We start from the raw sequence: 17,963 nt of genomic DNA, 5'->3' as shown, positions 1-17,963 counted from the left end.
AACGGGCCACCCGGCGCTGACCGGAAACCGGAAGTCGCTCCTCGCCACGCGCCGAGCTGGGGGAGCCGCTCCGGCCGCCGCTCTATGGTCCCCGGTCCTCCAGCCTCCCGGCCCGGCTCTCCCACCCCCTCCTACCTCCCCCTCCCCGACCCCGCCTCTCCCCCCTCTGACCCCCTCCTCCCCTCCTCCCTCCCCTGACCCCACCCCTCCCCCGCCTACCTACCCCTCCCTGACCCCGCCCCTCCCCCGTCTCCGCCCCTGCCCCTCCTCCTCCTCCTCCTCTCCCCCCGACCCCTCCCTGACCGTGCCCCTTCCTCGCCCCCTACCCCCTCCTCTGACCCCGCCCCTCCCCCGCCTACCTCCCCCTCCCCTCCCTTACCCCGCCCCTCCCCCTCACACCTCCCCCTTCTCTGCCCCTGCCCCTGCCCCTCCTCCCTGACCGGACCAGGTGGTTCCAGAGAGGATGGATCTAGACCGTTCTCAGTGGTAGCAGATGACAGAACAAGGAGTAATGGTCTCAAGTTGCAGTGGGGGAGGTCTAGGTTGGATATTAGGAAAAACTTTTTCACTGGGAGGGGGGTGAAGCACTGGAATGGGTTCCCTAGGGAGGTGGGGGAATCTCCTTCCCTAGAAGTTTTTAAGGTCAGGCTTGACACAGCCCTGGCTGGGAGGATTTAACTGGGGTGGGTCCTGCTCTGAGCAGGGGTTGGACTAGACACCTCCTGAGGTCCCTTCCCACCCTGATCTTCCATGATTCTGTGACCCCGCCCCTCCTCATCCAGCCCCTCCCCCGTGTCCCTCTCCCCCGCCCCGCCACCTCTTCCTGCCCTGCTCCCCTCCCCCCTTTCCTGGAATTGGTGACACTTCCCCTTTAAGACCTTGGAGCACGTACACACCCCGCCCCCACGTGTCCCTCCCTTGCCGGTCACCGGCTACGTCAGCCAATCAGAGCCCGGGGTCTTCTGAGCGCTCCACTCAGAGTCGCGGGAGCGCAGTGGGGCGGGGCGCCGCGCGGGCCACACCCTGTGTGGGCGGGGCTCCGGGGCAGCACCGGGGGAGGGCGGGGCACTCTGAGACGAGCGCTGCGGAGGGGCCGGCTGGAGGCGCTGCGGGGAGGTGAGTGCGGGGGGGGAGAGAGTGAGCGAGCCCCCCAGCATCCGGCCCCCCATGTCCCCCTCCCCTTCTCCTGGTCCCCCATGTCCCCCCAGATCTCCCTCCCTGGCCCCCCATGTGCCCCAGCCCCACATATCTCCCTCCCTGGCCCCCCATGTCCCCCTCCCCTTCTCCTGGTCCCCCATGTCCCCCCAGATCTCCCTCCCTGGCCCCCCATGTGCCCCAGCCCCACATATCTCCCTCCCTGGCCCCCCATGTCCCCCTCCCCTTCTCCTGGTCCCCCATGTCCCCCCAGATCTCCCTCCCTGGCCCCCCATGTCCCCCAGCCCCACATATCTCCCTCCCCTTCTCCTGGCCCCCCATGTCCCCCAGCCCCACATATCTCCCTCCCTGGCCCCCCATGGCTCCCCCCCTTCTCCTGGTCCCCCATGTCCCCCCAGATCTCCCTCCCTGGCCCCCCATGTCTCCCTCCCCTTCTCCTGGACCCCCATGTCCCCCAGCCCCACATATCTCCCTCCCTGGCCCTCCATGGCTCCCTCCCCTTCTCCTGGCCCCCCATGTCCCCCCCATGTCCCCCCAGCCCCCCATATCTCCCTCCCTGGCCCCCCATGGCTCCCTCCCCTTCTCCTGGCCCCCCGTGTCCCCCCAGCTCCCCATATCTCCCTCCCTGGCAGCCCATGTCCCCCCCCCCGTCCCCGCATATCTCCCTCCCCTTCTCCTGGCCCCCATGTCCCCCCAGCTCCCCATGTCTCCCTCCCTGGCCCCCCATGTTCCCCTCCCCTTCCCCCAACCCCCCATGTCCCCCTTCCCTTCTCCTGGCCCCCCAGATCCCCTGGCCCCCCATATCTCTCTCCCCTTCTCCCAACCCCCCATATCTCCCTCCCCTTCTCCTGCCCCCCCAAGTCCCCCCAGCTCCCCATATCCCCTGGCCCCCCATATCTCCCTCCCCTTCCCCCAGCCCCCCATGTCCCCCAACCCCTTCCCCCGTGTGCCCCCTGCATCCTCTAGCTCCCTCTTCCTCCTTTCCCCAGCACTCCCCCACCCCAGCTCCCCACTAGCCAAGGCTCTCACTCCCCCGCTTCCTGTGGGTCTGGGAGGTGGAGCTGCGGGGGGGTATCCCAGGGCTCTGACCCCCACATGGGCCTGCCCTGGGGCGGGGGGCGAGCAGGGCTTATTGGCTCGGTCTGTCTCCCCAGCCCGCCACACAGACCCCCCCCGCCCCGGTTGGCGACGCGCTGCCCCCCAGCCTCAGCCGCCATGCCCCTGGCCCGCAGCGTCTCCGTCACCTCCCTGACGGGGCTGGAGGACTGGGAGGATGAGATCGACCTGGAGAACGCCGTCCTCTTCGAGGTGGCCTGGGAGGTGGCCAACAAAGGTGAGCCGGATGCCTGGGTTCTCTCCCGGGCTCCGGGAGGGGGGTGGGGGCCAGTGGCTGGGAGCCCTGATGGTTGCATTGGCGGTTGTGAGCTGCCAGGCCACGGCTCGCTGTGGGGCACAGGCCAGCGCCCTGTGGTGTAGGTGTCCCAGGCATCCCTCTATGGGGTGAGGAGCAGGAGCATTAAGCCGAGGGGAAGAGCAGGGGCTTATGGGGGCCTGGCTCTGTGCCCCCCACTGGAGCAGGCCCAGTGGGAGGAAGTCCCCCCCCCCACCCCAGCCCTGCTGCCCCTTCGGCCAAGCCACGTTCCCATCTCCCTCGTTACATCTAATGGGCCCATTGCCCTGGCTCTGCGCTGGGGCCGGGATGCCCATGGGGCCCCACTGGGGGCACGGGGCAGAGACGGACCGACCCCAGTGTCCCTGTCGGCACTGGGGCATCGGCACTGATGGCCAGGGGGTGCTGGGCAGGGGCCCAGCAGGGGGCGCGCTTCCCTGGCAGGCAGCGTTGGCCCCAGCGACGTGGTGGGGGGCGCTGGGCTGGTGGGGGGCGGTATCTTTGGGGTGTCCTGTCCTGGCTTTGAGCCCTCCGGGTTGAAGCTCCCTGCTGCTTGCTTCACTTCCTGTCCTAAACTGTTCTATGGCTGTTAAGCGGCCCCACCCCAGAGGAGTTAAACGGCCCCACCCCAGGGTCCCCCACAACCAGCTCATGCCCCACCCCAGAGGGGCCGCATCCCGGCGCTGGGCGAGGGGTCCCCGTATACTTGCAGGGGTACCTGGGACCCAAGCCGGTGGATGGAGATGCTGGTGCAGAGAAGGGGCCGGTCTGAGCTGGGGCTGGGTAACTGCGCCGTGGGGCAGCCCCTGGCAGGGGGCTCTGGGTGCGGGCTGGGCGCACCTGGGCCAGGCTTGAGGGGGGGAGACGACCTGGACCACGGAGGGGGTGTGCTAGAGTTGGGGAGGTGGGAGCGGTCGCCTGCTTTGGGGATCTGGGGGGTTGAGAGCCCTGCTTGGGGGCGTACGGCGTAAGGGAGTCAATGGGGGGGCCCTGCTGCTGGGGGTCGGGGTGTGTATCATCCCCCCACCCGCAGGTGTGGGGGTGGGTGCCTGGGGGGCTGTGTCTCTAACCCCCCCCCCCCCCGCAGTCGGGGGTATTTACACGGTGCTGCAGACCAAGGCCAAGATCACGTCGGACGAGTGGGGGGAGAATTACTTCCTGCTGGGGCCCTACCTGGAGCAGAACGTGCGTACCCAGGTGGAGCTGATCGACCCGCCCCACCCGGCCGTGCGGCGCACCATCGACACCATGAACGCCAAGGGCTGCAAGGTGAGAGCCCGGCCGGGGGGGCAGGGGGCTGCGGGCCAGCCACTGCGAGGGGAGAGCCCCCCCCCACCCCACTCAGGGCGCCGTACGTGGCAAAATGACAGCCAGGGGGTGTTCGGGGGCCTCCTTGTGATCTGCAGCGGGGGCGGGGCCTGATGTGACCCTGCTGCTCCCCAGGGTCCAAGGGGGGCCCCACCCACTTCCTCAACCTCTATGTTGGGGTCCCCTCTTCCTGACAAGAACAATTCCTCCACCCGTCTCCGAGAGCCAGGCAGAGAACCCAGGAGTCCTGGCTCCCAGTCCCCCTGCTCTAACCACTAGACCCCTCCCAGAGCCAGGGAGAGAACCCAGGAGTCCTGGCTCCCAGCACCCCGCTGCTCTAACCACTAGACCCCACTCCTGTCCCAGAGCCAGGGAGAGAACCCAGGAGTCCTGGCTCCCAGCACCCCCCTGCTCTAACCACTAGACCCCATTCCCCTCCCAGAGCCAGGGAGAGAACCCAGGAGTCCTGGCTCCCAGCCCCCCCTACTCTAACCACTAGACCTCACTCCCCTCCCAGAGCCAGGGAGAGAACCCAGGAGTCCTGGCTCCTAGCCTTTTAGGTCTCCTATTAGGACCGTCACCCCCATCCCTGATGTTTTGGGGGTGTCTCATTCGCCCCGCCCAGCAGCCACCTCTGGGATACCCAGCGGGCCCCCCCCCCCCCCCGCCCACGGCTTGGCCCGGTCCCCCGAGGGAGGCTATCTTTAGTAGCCAGGCTCAGGTTACCCCCGCAGGAAAGGTCACCCCCCCACACGCGTGATGTTTTTCTCTGGTGCTCAAAATATCTGCCCTGACGTCCCCTCCCTGCGGGGGGAGGGCTACGTTGGGGGGCTGTTGGGAAGTGGCTACCACCACCTGGCCCCAGTCCCATTTTTGGGTGGGTCTCCCCTACCCCCGGGGTGACAGTTGGGGGGGGGGTCCCCACTGGGTGTCAGGGGGCTCTGCGGGGGTTGGTCCATGGGCCTGTGATTGGGAGAGGCCCTGGGGCAGTTGGTTTGGGGGCCGGGGTCCTGCTGGGTGCTTGGTGTCAGAGGCCCCTGGGTGTGGTTTGGGGGTCCAAGTGGGTGGGCCCTGGGTGTTGTGTGGAAGCCCCGGGGCTCCTCTCTCCTCTCACCCCTGCCCCCCCCAGGTGTACTTTGGGCGCTGGCTCATCGAGGGGGGCCCCTATGTGGTGCTGCTGGACGTGGGGGCCACGGCCTGGAGCCTGGACCGCTGGAAGACGGAGCTGTGGGACAGCTGCACCATCGGGGTGCCCTGGTACGACCGGGAGGCCAACGACGCCGTCCTCTTCGGCTTCCTCACCGCCTGGTTCCTTGGCGAGGTGCGGGGGGGGAGGGTGGGGGTGGGTTAATGCTGCCTGAGAGCCCCCAGCTCTGCCCACAGCGCCCCCTAGGCCAGCCTGTCGCTGGCCCCCTGAGCACCCCATTTCCTGGTACGCTGCAAATAGAACCCAGGCGTCCTGGCTCCCAACTCCCTCTGACCCATCAGATCCCCCTCCCCTTCCAGAGCAAGGGAGAGAACCCAGGCATCCTGGCTCCCAACCCCACCCCTGCTCTAACCCCTAGACCCCACTCCCCTCCCAGAGCCAGGAAGCGAACCCAGGCGTCCTGGCTCCCAGCCCCCCCTGCTCTAACCACTAGACCCCACTCCCCTCCTGGCGCGGAGAGAGAACCCAGGCGTCCTGACCAGGCTCTCTCTGCCCCAGTTCGTGGCTCAGTGCGAGGAGAAGCCGTTTGTCATCGGCCATTTCCACGAGTGGCTGGCCGGCATCGGGCTCATCCTGTGTCGTACCCGCAAGCTGCCGGTGGCCACCATCTTCACCACACACGCCACGCTGCTGGGGCGGTACCTGTGCGCGGGCAGCGTCGACTTCTACAACAACCTGCACGCCGTGAGTCGGGGGGCGCCCCGGGGTTCATGGTCCCCTCCCGGAGCTGGGGAGAGAACCCAGGCATCCTGGCTCCCGGCCCCCTCCTGCCCTAACTGCTACACCCTATTCCCCTCCCGGAGCCGGGGAGAGAACCCAGGCGTCCTGGCTCCCAGCCCCCCCTGCCCTAACTGCTACACCCCATTCCCCTCCCGGAGCTGGGGAGAGAACCCAGGCATCCTGGCTCCCGGCCCCCTCCTGCCCTAACTGCTACACCCCATTCCCCTCCCGGAGCTGGGGAGAGAACCCAGGCGTCCTGGCTCCCGGCCCCCTCCTGCCCTAACTGCTACACCCCATTCCCCTCCCGGAGCCGGGGAGAGAACCCAGGCATCTTGGCTCCCAGCCCCCCCTGCCCTAACTGCTACACCCTATTCCCCTCCCGGAGCCGGGGAGAGAACCCAGGCATCCTGGCTCCTGGCCCCCTCCTGCCCTAACTGCTACACCCTATTCCCCTCCCGGAGCCGGGGAGAGAACCCAGGCGTCCTGGCTCCCGGCCCCCTCCTGCCCTAACTGCTACACCCTATTCCCCTCCCGGAGCCGGGGAGAGAACCCAGGCGTCCTGGCTCCCAGCCCCCCCTGCCCTAACTGCTACACCCCAGTCCCCTCCCGGAGCCGGGGAGAGAACCCAGGCGTCCTGGCTCCCAGCCCCCCCTGCCCTAACTGCTACACCCCATTCCCCTCCCGGAGCCGGGGAGAGAACCCAGGCGTCCTGGCTCCCAGCCCCCCTTGCCCTAACTGCTACACCCCATTCCCCTCCTGGAGCCGGGGAGAGAACCCAGGCGTCCTGGCTCCCGGCCCCCTCCTGCCCTAACTGCTACACCCCATTCCCCTCCCGGAGCTGGGGAGAGAACCAAGGCTTCCTGGCTCCCAGCCCCCCCTGCCCTAACTGCTACACCCCATTCCCCTCCCGGAGTCGGGGAGAGAACCCAGGCATCCTGGCTCCCGGACCCCTCCTGCCCTAACTGCTACACCCCATTCCCCTCCCAGAGCTGGGGAGAGAACCCAGGCGTCCTGGCTCCCGGCCCCCTCCTGCCCTAACTGCTACACCCTATTCCCCTCCCGGAGCCAGGGAGAGAACCCAGGCGTCCTGGCTCCCAGCCCCCCCTGCCCTAACTGCTACACCCCATTCCCCTCCCGGAGCCGGGGAGAGAACCCAGGCGTCCTGGCTCCCAGCCCCCCCTGCCCTAACTGCTACACCCCATTCCCCTCCCGGAGTCGGGGAGAGAACCCAGGCATCCTGGCTCCCAGCCCCCCCTGCCCTAACTGCTACACCCCATTCCCCTCCCGGAGCCGGGGAGAGAACCCAGGCATCCTGGCTCCCAGCCCCCCCTGCCCTAACTGCTACACCCCTTTCCCCTCCCGGAGCTGGGGAGAGAACCCAGGTGTCCTGGCTTTCCCTTGCTTCCCCTCCCTGGGTTCTACCCTACTCTGGGGCATTACAACTTTGCCCTTTCTCACCCCCCTGCCCCAGTTTAATGTGGACAAGGAGGCCGGGGACCGGCAGATTTACCACCGTTATTGCATGGAGCGGGCCGCCGTGCACTGCACCCACGTCTTCACCACCGTGTCCCAGATCACGGCCGTGGAGGCCGAGCACCTGCTCAAGAGAAAACCTGGTGAGGGTCTGGGGGCGAGGGGCCCCTCGGGGGCGGGACGCGGGGGCTGGGTTTGCAGGGACCCCTCCTCTGGTTCTGGGATCCGGCCCCTCTGGAGGGGAGCGCGGGGGTTGTGGAGCAGCCACATAGAACAGGGTGGGGAAGAACGGGCGATCCCAGGCCCGGTTATTTCCCACTAATGGCTGCCCCGTGTCTCCTCGCCGGTGGCCCCCTTTTCTTGCCCCCCCCCCCCGCCCCCTCAGATCTGGTGACCCCCAACGGCCTGAATGTCAAGAAGTTCTCCGCCATGCACGAGTTCCAGAACCTCCACGCCCAGAGCAAGGCCCGCATCCAGGAGTTCGTCCGGGGGCATTTCTATGGGTGAGTCCCTGACACCTCAACTTCCCGGGCTTCTGGGGCGCCCCAACCTGCTCGGTCCCGCAGGCACAACCTCGGAACGGTATCCCCAATGCCACCCTGGGAGAACCCAGGAGTCCTGGCTCACACCTGCCCCCCGCTGTAACCCACTAGACCCCGCTCCCCTCCCAGAGCCAGGGATAGGACCCAGGAGTCCTGGCTCCCAGCCCCTCCCAACCCTCCCCATACGCACTGGACACCACACCCCTCCCAGAGCTGGGGATAGAGCCCAGGGGTCCTGGCTCCCAGCCCCCCCGCTCCAACTCACTGGACCCTGCACCTCTCCTGCTGGAATTCCCCTCAGCGCCCCCTTCTGGCTGCTGGTAATACTGCACCTGCTGTCTCTTTACTACCCCCTTGAGGTGCTCTAGAGGACTAAGGGGACATGTGAGGTCAGATTCCCACCCCCACACTTTCACCCCAGTGCTAGGTGCAGTATGACAGTTGGACCCCTCCTGGGTGGGGATGCGGCTGGCTCTGGGGTGGGGCGCGGGGGCTGGGTACATGGGGACCCCTCACCCGGCCCTGGGAGGCGGCTGGCTGTGGGGTGGGGCACGGGGGCTGAGTACACAGGGACCCCTCGCCCGGCGCTGGGAGGCGGCTGGCTCTGGGGTGGGGCACGGGGGCTGGGTACACGGGGACCCCTCGCCCGGCGCTGGGATGCGGCTGGCTCTGGGGTGGGGCGTGGGGGCTGGACATTCAGGGGTTTCTCTGCCCCAGGCACCTGGACTTTAACCTGGATAAGACCCTGTTCTTCTTCATCGCCGGGCGCTACGAATTCTCCAACAAGGGGGCCGACATCTTCCTGGAGGCGCTGGCCCGGCTCAACTACCTGCTCCGGGTAACGGGGGTTCCCTGCCCGCTTGGGGGGAGGAGACCCCCGTGCTATGGGGTCCCTTGTCCCGTCTCCCCGCGCTCTGGGGGTTCGGGTGAGGGCCCCCCCGTTGCCTGCCATCTAAGGTGGGGGCCGGTCAGCAGGGGTCGGACAAACCCCTGGCAGCAGAGGGGGAGCAGTGAGGAGGAGTCTCTGGGATGGGGGATGGGCCATTCCAAGAGCCCCCGTCCCTGCTGAGGACTGGCCCCGGGCCCCCCACTCACCCCCTCTGCCCCCCCCCTCCAGGTGAACGGCAGCCAGGTGACTGTGGTGACCTTCTTCATCATGCCGGCTCGCACCAACAACTTCAACGTGGAGACCCTCAAGGGGCAGGCCGTGCGCAAGCAGCTCTGGTGAGCCCCTCCCCATGGACCCAGGCGTCCGGGCTCCTCCCGCCCTAACCGCCAGACCCCATCCCCCATCCAGAGCCGGGGAGAGAACCCAGGCATCCGGGCTCCCCCCCGCCCTAACCGCCAGACCCCATCCCCCACCCAGAGCCGGGGAGAGAACCCAGGTGTCCGGGCTCCAAGTCCCCCCACTCTAACCACTAGACCCCACTCCTGTCCTAGGGCCGGGGAGAGAACCCAGGCGTCCGGGTTCCCAGTGTCTCTCTCTCTCTCTCTCTCTCTGCAGGGACACGGCCAATGCCGTGAAGGAGAAGTTCGGGAAGAAGTTGTACGAGTCACTGCTGGTGTAAGTCCCTCCCCCCGACTCCCCTGAGTTCAGTGGCCCAGGGGGCAGCACAGTAAGGTGCAGGGGGGGCTGTAGCCGGGGGGCAGAGGGATGTGCAGGGAGGTAGGTGGGATATATGGGGCAGGGGGCTCTGGGCTGTGAGGGGCCCCTTGTGGGGCGGGGAGCTGGGAACAGGTGTTGGGGGGCATCTAGTTCTGGGCTCTGCCCCCCCCACTAACACCCCACTTCCCCCCCACCCCCTCAGTGGGAACCTCCCCGACATGAACAAGATGCTGGACAAGGAGGATTTCACCATGATGAAGAGAGCGATATTCGCCACCCAGGTACCCGGACACCTGGGTTCTCTCCTGGGGCGGGGAGAGGGGGGGGTCTAGTGGTTAGAGTAGGGGAGGCTGGAAGCCAGGACTCCTGGGTTCTATCCCCAGCTCTGGGAAGGGAGTAGGGTCTAGTGGTGGGGCCGGAGGGGGGACAAAGGGGAGCCAGGACTCCTGGGTTCTCTCCCCAGCTCTGGGAAGGGAGTGGGGTTCAGTGGTGAGGGCAGGGGGAAGGGAGGGGCTGGAAACCTGGGTCCAATCCTGGCTCTGGGAGAGGAGTGGGGTCTCATGGGATCGAGCGGTGGGGGCTGGAGCCCGGACGCCTGGGTCCAGTCCTGCGACGGCGAAGCCTCCCCGGGCTGACAGGCGTCCGTCCGTCCTAGCGTCACTCCTTCCCCCCCGTCTGCACCCACAACATGCTGGACGACTCTACGGACCCCGTCCTCAACACCATCCGGCGCCTCGGGCTGTTCAACAGCGGCGCTGACCGCGTCAAGGTGAGCCGGGGGGCGGCCCCGCGGGGCAGGGACAAGGGGGGTGGGGTGATCTCCTGCCGGGAGTAACCCTCCCCCTCTCCGCCCCCAGGTCATCTTCCACCCCGAGTTCCTGTCTTCCACCAGCCCCCTGCTGCCCGTGGACTACGAAGAGTTCGTCCGGGGCTGCCACCTAGGGGTCTTCCCCTCCTACTACGAGCCGTGGGGCTATACGCCAGGCAAGGAACTGGGGCACCCAGCGCTTGGGGTTCCCCCTTGCGGCAGGGAGAGGAGTGGGGAGGGCTGGGAGCCAGGACTCCTGGGTTCTGTCCCCGGCTCTGGGAGGGGAGTGGGGTCTAGTGGTTAGAGCGGGGGGGCTGGGAGCCAGGACTCCTGGGTTCTGTCCCCAGCTCTGGATGAGGGGTCCCTGTATAACCAGTCCCACACCAGAGGGGCTGTGTCCCAGCACCGGGTGAGGGGGCCCTATATACCCAGCCCCCACGCCCCAGCTGGTGGGTATCCATGGGCCATTACGCTCTGTGGTTTGGGACGTCAGTTGGTCAGGAGGGGGTACGAGGGCAGGGGAAGGGGGTATATGCACCCAGCTGTTCCCCCGCCTCGCCCCCTGGTCTCACCCTCCCTCTCCCTCCCCCCCCCCCCCCCCCCCCCCCCACCAGCTGAATGCACTGTCATGGGGATTCCCAGCATCTCTACCAACCTCTCCGGGTTCGGTTGCTTCATGGAAGAGCATATCGCCGACCCGTCTGCCTACGGTGAGTCCCGGGTCCCCTACCCCACGACCCCGGGGAATTGTTCCCTGGCCAGTCCCCCTGGGAATTGTTCCCTGGCCAGTCCCCCTGCCTGGGTAAAACGGACACCTCGTGTCCCGGCTAAATCCAACCAGCATCCGCGCCCGGCCCCGGGATCACGGGAGCCCTGTCTCCGCTAGACCGACACACCCGGGATCCAATCTCCATTTCCCCGACAGACGGGGATCGAGTCTCCTCTCCCCGACCCTTCTCTGCTCAGCTAAACGCCGGCGCTCCTGGGGGTCTCTCACTCACTTTCCGGCCCTTGCATCCTTCTCCTGCCCCTCTGCAATTTACCATCGTCCTCCTTGAGATGGGAGCCCCAGAGCCGGGTGCAGGATCCCAGCCGCCCCAGGGCCAGCTCCAGAGGCGAGAGACCCTCTCTGCTCGGGCTCGCCATCTCCCCGTTCGCACAGCCCAGGGCCCATGGGGTGCCGCTGATCGCCCACCATGCTGCTCCCCAGGAGAGAGGCCCCCCCAGCCTGTACGTGCGGCCTGCGTTCTCTGGTCCTAGACGGAGCCTTGTGCCCCTAGCTGTATTAACGAGCAGCGTGTTTCCTTGGGCCTGGCTTACCCAGCGAGCTGGTCACCCTGCATCACTGACCCCTCCTCTGCATTGGTTCCCACGCCCCCAGTGTGTGGGTCGTCTGCAAACTTTGTCAGTGAGGATTTGATGATTTCCCTCAGGTCACTGATTAAGAACATTCAGTAGCGGGGGGGGCCCTAGAAACCCGCCCGCTCGATGGCGGTGCCCCACTTACAATCCCCTTGCGAGACCTATCGGCTGGCCAGTTTTTAATCCATTTAACGTGGGCTGTGTTCTATCTTCTGGTGTTTTGATCTTAATGTCGTGTAGCACCACACAGAAGCCTGAATAGATCACATCAGCGCCATTACCTGTGTCATTCAAATTTCTAATTTCACCAGAAAACGTGTGACGTTAGTTGGATGGGATCTATTTTCCATAGTCCCTTATTGATTGGATTTAATTACATTGTCCCCCTTCAGTTCTTTAAGTCCCACATCAGCCATTTCATCATCTTGCCTGGGATCGATGTCCAACTGACAGGCCTATAATTACCCAGGTCACAGATTAGCTTTCTTCCAATTTTTTTTTGGAACTTCCCCAGGGTTTCAAGATTTATTGAAAATCAACGGTCCAGCGAGCTCCTTGGCCAGCTCTTTTAAAACCCTTGGATGCAAGTTTTTGGGACATGCTGATTTTAAAATGTCTAGATTTAGTTGCTGCTGTTTAACCTCCTCCAGAGAGCCTGCTGCAATGGAAAGTGTTTCATCGTCATATGATCTGACTATGTGATCTGGCTTTTTCCCAAATACAGAACATAAATATTTACTGAACACTTCTGCTTTTTCTGCATTGTTATTCACAATTCTATCATTTTCATCTAGTAATGGACCCATTCCATTGTTAGGATTTATTTTGTTCCTAATACACTAAAAACCAAACCAACCCTTCTTATTGTCCTTAAGTCTGCTGGTCATAGAGCTTGCCTTGTCCTTTAGCTTCCCTTATCGATTTTCTACAATCCCTAATTTAAATGCTTTGTCACCTTCCCCTTGATTCCACTTGTTATATATTGTCTTTATTTTGTATAGTTGCCTTCAATTCCCCCATAAGCCTAGGTGGTTTTTTAACCTACCTTGGTGATTGCGGCTTTTCAGGTCTCTAATAGAACATCCTTGGGATTGTTCCCAGTGCCAGTGGGGTCTAGTGAGTTAGAGCAGGGGAGCTGGGAGCCAGGACTCCTGGGTTCTCACTCCCTCCCCTCTTCTTCCCACTCCCCCCACCAGGGATCTACATCCTGGACCGGCGGTTTCGGGCGCTGGATGACTCATGCACCCAGCTGACGTCCTTCCTGTACAGCTTCTGCCAGCAGAGCCGGCGCCAGCGCATCATCCAGCGCAACCGGACTGAGCGCCTCTCTGACCTGCTGGACTGGAAGTACCTGGGCCGGGTGAGTGGGGGCGGGGGACCTGGGTGGGGGATGGAAGTGGGGAAGCTGGGTGGATGGGGGTAGCGCTGGTTGCGGGTACGGAAGTGGGGAAGCTGGGGGAGTGGGGGTGGAGTGGGGGGCGCTGGCGGGAGTATGGAAGTGGGGAAGCCAGGAGAGTGGGGGGTGGGGCTGGGAGCAGGGCAGGGTGAGACGGAGTGAGGTGGTGGTGGGGGTATGGAAGTGGGGGCAAGGCTGGGGGAGCGGGGGTGGAGTTGGAGGGGGTACGGAAGTGGGGGGACCACAGAGACAAGGTGACATGGGCCTGGGGGCTATGGGGCAGTGTTTGGGGGGGCCCAGACTCAGTAATGGGACAGGACCTGGTGACGTCCCCCAGTGCAGCCCCCTGCGCTGAGGCAGGGGGTACTGGGGGTGGGAAATCCCTGGGCCAGGCCATGTCGGGGAAGAGCTGGCGGGGGGGGCAGGAGGGGAGAATGGCCTCCATGGGAACTCACCTGCTGGGAAGAACCTGCTGCTGTCAGATACTGACATATGGGGGGGAGGGGGGCAGAGGGGAGCTGTGGGGAGGGCGGAAGGGGGCAGGGCAGGGGGAGGTCCTGGCCCAGTCCTCCATAACCCCCTTGTTTCTGCCCCCCACCAGTATTACATGTCCGCCCGACACATGGCACTCGCCAAGGCCTTTCCAGACAACTTCACCTATGAGCCCCCGGAGGAGACAGCGGTGAGTGCGAGACCCTGCACCCCCACCCCGAGGGGCCCCATATACTCGGGCCCCATATACTCAGCCCCCCTCCAAGGAGCCCTGCATACCCAGCCCCTGCCCCACCCCAGAGGGTATTGCATTTCTGTGCTGGGTGAGGGGTCCCTGTGTTCCTGGCCCCTGCATTCCCCCACATCCCCACCCATGAGGGATCCCTGTGTACCCAGCTCTTGTGTTTTCCCCATCTCACCCACAAGGGGTCCCTGCATCCTGCTCCCAAGGGTTTCCTGTGTATCCAGCCCCTGTGCGTGCCCCCGCCCCGAGGGGTCCCTGCATCCGCAGCCCCTGCGTGTCCCCTGTGACGGGTTCGGTCACAGGTGACAGTCCCAGGGGGGTCTCCAATGTGCTGAAACTACCTCTGAGCCCATTTTCCCTGCCAGCTTGGGACGTCAGAACCCTGCCTTGTTGAGCCAGACACGCTATGTCTGCTGCACCCCAGAGCTAGGGTCTGGACCACGCCCCCAAAGCTGCAGACTTAACGGAAAACCACTTAGAAAGTGGTCCTGTCTCCAGCACCCAGACACCCAGCTCCCAATGGGATCCAAACCCCAAATAAATCCGTTTTACTCTGTATAAAGCTTATACAGGGTAAACTCCTAAATTGTCCGCCCCCTATAACGCTGATAGAGAGAGATGCACAGCAGTTTGCTCCCCCAGGTATTAATTACTTACAATTAATAAACAAAAGTGATTAAGTGTAAAAAGGTAGGATCTAAGTGGTTTCAAGGAATAACAGAACAAAGTAAGTTACCAAGCAAAATAAAACAAAACATGCAAGCCTAAGACATTAAGAAACTGAATACAGGTAAATCTCACCCTCAGAGCTGTTCCAATAAGCTTCTTTCACAGACTAGGCTCCTTCCTAGTCTGGGCCCAATCCTTGTTCGTTCCAGCTCAGGTGGTAACTAGGGGATTTCTCACGACTGGCCCGCAGGTATGCAGTGGAGGCTTGCAGGTAAACAGCGCCATTCACAGGTCACTGATTCTGAAGCACTCTTAATGCCTTCCACTTAATATGTCTACATCAGGGATCCACGTTTGTCTTATTCTCCTAACGCCAGACATGGAAATAATACCTGCAAACAAACAGATGACCACGCTCAGTAGATCACAAGCTTTGTAATGACGCCTTTCAAGAGACCTTTTGCATGAAGCATATTCCAGTTACAGCATATTCACACTTACAAACGTATTTTTATAAAGCATCTGGAGTGTACCATCCGCGCCCCCCCCCGCCGCCCCCGAGGGGCTGGGCGAGGGGTCTCCGTACAACCAGCCCCCACCCTGTGCAGCTGTGTCTGGGCACCGGCATTACCACGCACGTCTCTCTCTCTCTCTGTCCGCGCAGGCCCAGGGATTCCGCTACCCCCGCCCGGCCTCCGTGCCCCCTTCGCCCTCCATCTCCCGTCACTCCAGCCCCCACCACAGCGAGACGGAGGAAGACGACGAGCGCTACGACGAGGAGGAGGAAGCGGAGAAGGATCGGCGCAACATCAAGCCCCCGGCCATGACGGGCCCCATCCCCGACTGGCGCAAGCCGCCCAAGAAGGGCTGCAGTGAGGCCAGCACCTCCTCCAATGCCTCCACCCCCACCATGCCCTCCAGCCCCAGCGACCTCAGCAGCCCCACCAACTCCATCAACGAGGAGAGGAACTAGGGGGGCGTCTAGACTGGTCTAGAACTAGGGGGTGCCCCCCCCAGGCACAATGGTTATAAGCAACCCCCGCAGTCCCCGTCCTCTGCTTCTGGCTCTCCCTCTAGAACCCACCCTCCCCTTTTGCTGGGTTCTAGATCGCCGGTGCTAGGTTCTAGATCATTCAAAACCAGGGGCGGCACCCTCCCCTGCGAGAGATGAACATCTCCCTCCTGCCCCCTATCCTCTGCTTCTGGCTGTCCCTCAGGACCCCCAAAGTGATGGGGTGTTTGTGTTCTAGACCAATGGCATGGGTGTTCTAGAGTACACTCTCCAAGGTGCTCCAGGACCCTGTGGGCTACAGGCTCTGGCCTGCCCCTCCAAACTGTCTAGAACGACCTCCGTGTTGTCTGCAGCACTGTGGATCTTACTAGTGTTTGCAGCTGCCAACGTTCGGAGGGGGAGATGGGGGCTCTTGAATGGTTTGGGCTAGGAGCGAAGTTAGCTGCTGTCTAGGGAGAAGCCTGGTCAGGAACAGGGCCTGGCTCTACGGTGTTGGATTGGTCTGGATCATTCTAGAATGATTCTCACTCCAGGATGCAGAGCAGCCCTGGGTTTTCATGTTTGGGAGATCTAGATTGTTCTAGAGTTCTGTGTATTAAAACGGGGGCTGTGACATCTAGTATGCGGCATGCCCCTCAGGCATGTAGGGTACCCGTACATGATTCTGGAGTGCAGCATCGGGTGATGTTGGGGGTTCTGGAGCAGTCTAGAATGGGGCCTGCTGTAAGATTTTCATTGGATTGTTCGGGAGTGATGTGACAGATGGGGTTCTGGAACAGTTTAGAAGGCGGGGCAGTCTAGAATGTGACCCTGCTACCGAGTGTGGTGACGTCTGAACCGTTCTGGATCCCTCTAGAACTCAGTGCAATGAAGGAGTTGGGGCCATATGTAGAAGTCCACATTGTCATGGTCTAGATCAGTCCAGAACATTGCATGGTCACGAGACGATGAATGGTGTTGGGTGTTCTGGAGGGGACGTCTTGAATGGCGTCTCTGGGAAGGGGGAAGCACGGGCGGGTGCTGTGAACGAAAGGAGATGGGTCGGTTCCTGACTTCTGGAATGAGCTCCACCTAGATCATTCTAGAACAGCGTGTGCTGGGGGTCCCGGCCTTCTCGAAGTGTTCTGCAGCAGTCCTGTGGTCTGGCGAGCATAGCTGAGGAAAGAGGTGGTCTAGATCATTCTAGAGCATTGTGTGTAGGATGGAAAGAGGCTGTCGGGGACTGGGTTCTAGACTGTTCTAGCAGTGTCAGGGCATGTGCTGGAGGCCCAAGCTGCCTGGCACATGTTCTAGGTTGCTGGAAGTCGCTAGACACCAGCGTGGCTGGGCTGGGCTGGACTGGACTGGAACGTCTTGCAGGGTTTTGATCGTTCTCGGAGGTTCGGGATTCGGTTGCTGGGTTCTAGATCACCCCATGCTCCTGCTGAGGGGGCTGCTCTAGAACATCGCGTGCTCTGGGCCAATGACGGGGCTGCAGGAAGGCTCCAGGATGCTGCATGCGGGTGCAGTCTGCTCATGTGTGTCCCCACCCCCTCCCTGACCTCCAATAACAGACCAGTTGAGAACCCAGCTGCTGGAGATCTAGAACGCTGCTCCCGCCTGGCGCCATCTGCTGGGGAGCGGTGGGGCGGGGTCACACAGCTGGACCTGCTGCTGATGTGCAACCACCTCTGGGGGAGGGGGTCTACACAGGGCTCCCCTTGCCTGCCAGTTTCCCAGCAACCCCAACACAAGGAAAATCATGCCTCAAAACCGTTTGGGCTGCCATCCCCTGGGCCCCCCGCTCTGTGCCCAGGCCGGGTGCTGCACCCACGGGGGCCTCTGTGGGGTGAGGGCTTCCACCCACCCCCGGGCGCGTGTATTTTATTTATGGCTGTTGCAAATGTCGTCGCTTGGTTTCATTTTTGTCTCTCCCAGGCCCCAGGGAGCCGGGCCGGGCCTAGGAATAAACGTCCGCTAAACTCCGCGTCCCTCCGTCATGCAGCTGTGTCTGGGGCAGGGCACAGAGGGGTGGGGTATGCGGGACCCCTCGCCCAGCACTGGGGTGCGGCGCCGGCAGCTGGGTATAAGGGGATCCCTCGGTTGGTGCTGAGACGCCACCCTGCTGGGGTAGGGGGCGGGGGCTGGTTAGATGGGGACCCCTCCCTCAGCAGGCACTGGGATGTGGCCCATGTGGTTTGGGGTGTGGGGGCTGAGTATACGAAGACCCTTTGCCCCGCACTGAGATGCGGCCCTTCTGGGGTGGGGCACCGGGACTGGGTGTATGGGGACCCCCCGCCCAGGTGGAGATGTGACCTGTCTGGGGTGGGGTGGTGGGTGGGATTCTAGCCTTTTGCATCTCCCTGCTGGGGGTCAGACTGTGGGGGGTGCCCCTGGTGCAGCTGAGCCAAGCCCCTGTTGCAAGGGGGCACTCGGTCCCTCCCAGCCAAGCACCTGGGTGCCCCCTTCCAGCGCTGAGTTTGGGGTGCTGCCCGCTGGCCCGGCCGGGATGCTGCTCATAGGGTTGGGGGAGCCCCAGGATTCAACCCCCGTACAAGGGGGCAGAGCCAGCAGCTGCACCCCCCCCCGGGGTTAATGCC

General features: G+C 63.6%; 1 protein-coding gene and 1 long non-coding RNA gene across 2 annotated transcripts; one reads left to right on the top strand and one right to left on the bottom strand.

Moving 5' to 3' along the window:
- Positions 1 to 1,025: 1,025 nt before the first annotated feature.
- GYS1 (glycogen synthase 1) lies at positions 1,026 to 17,350 on the top strand. Its single transcript, XM_037888330.2, has 17 exons — positions 1,026 to 1,116; positions 2,310 to 2,488; positions 3,633 to 3,814; positions 4,983 to 5,174; positions 5,559 to 5,744; positions 7,252 to 7,396; positions 7,639 to 7,756; positions 8,513 to 8,633; positions 8,913 to 9,019; positions 9,300 to 9,359; positions 9,604 to 9,682; positions 10,057 to 10,170; positions 10,259 to 10,385; positions 10,824 to 10,919; positions 12,768 to 12,931; positions 13,569 to 13,649; positions 15,037 to 17,350. The coding sequence occupies exons 2-17, from the start codon at positions 2,371 to 2,373 to the stop codon at positions 15,343 to 15,345; spliced, it is 2,199 nt and encodes a 732-aa protein (XP_037744258.1). The 5' UTR covers positions 1,026 to 1,116; positions 2,310 to 2,370; the 3' UTR covers positions 15,346 to 17,350.
- LOC122463598 lies at positions 14,380 to 16,176 on the bottom strand. Its single transcript, XR_006287108.1, has 2 exons — positions 16,043 to 16,176; positions 14,380 to 14,764 (listed from the first exon to the last, which is right to left on the bottom strand). It is a non-coding gene; the product is annotated as an uncharacterized LOC122463598 (long non-coding RNA).
- Positions 17,351 to 17,963: the final 613 nt, after the last annotated feature.

The sequence above is a fragment of the Chelonia mydas genome, chromosome 23 (assembly GCF_015237465.2).
Source record: "Chelonia mydas isolate rCheMyd1 chromosome 23, rCheMyd1.pri.v2, whole genome shotgun sequence".
NCBI lineage: Eukaryota > Metazoa > Chordata > Testudines > Cheloniidae > Chelonia > Chelonia mydas.
Note: the sequence above shows the minus strand (reverse complement) of the source record. Positions and strands in the feature narration are given on the sequence as shown.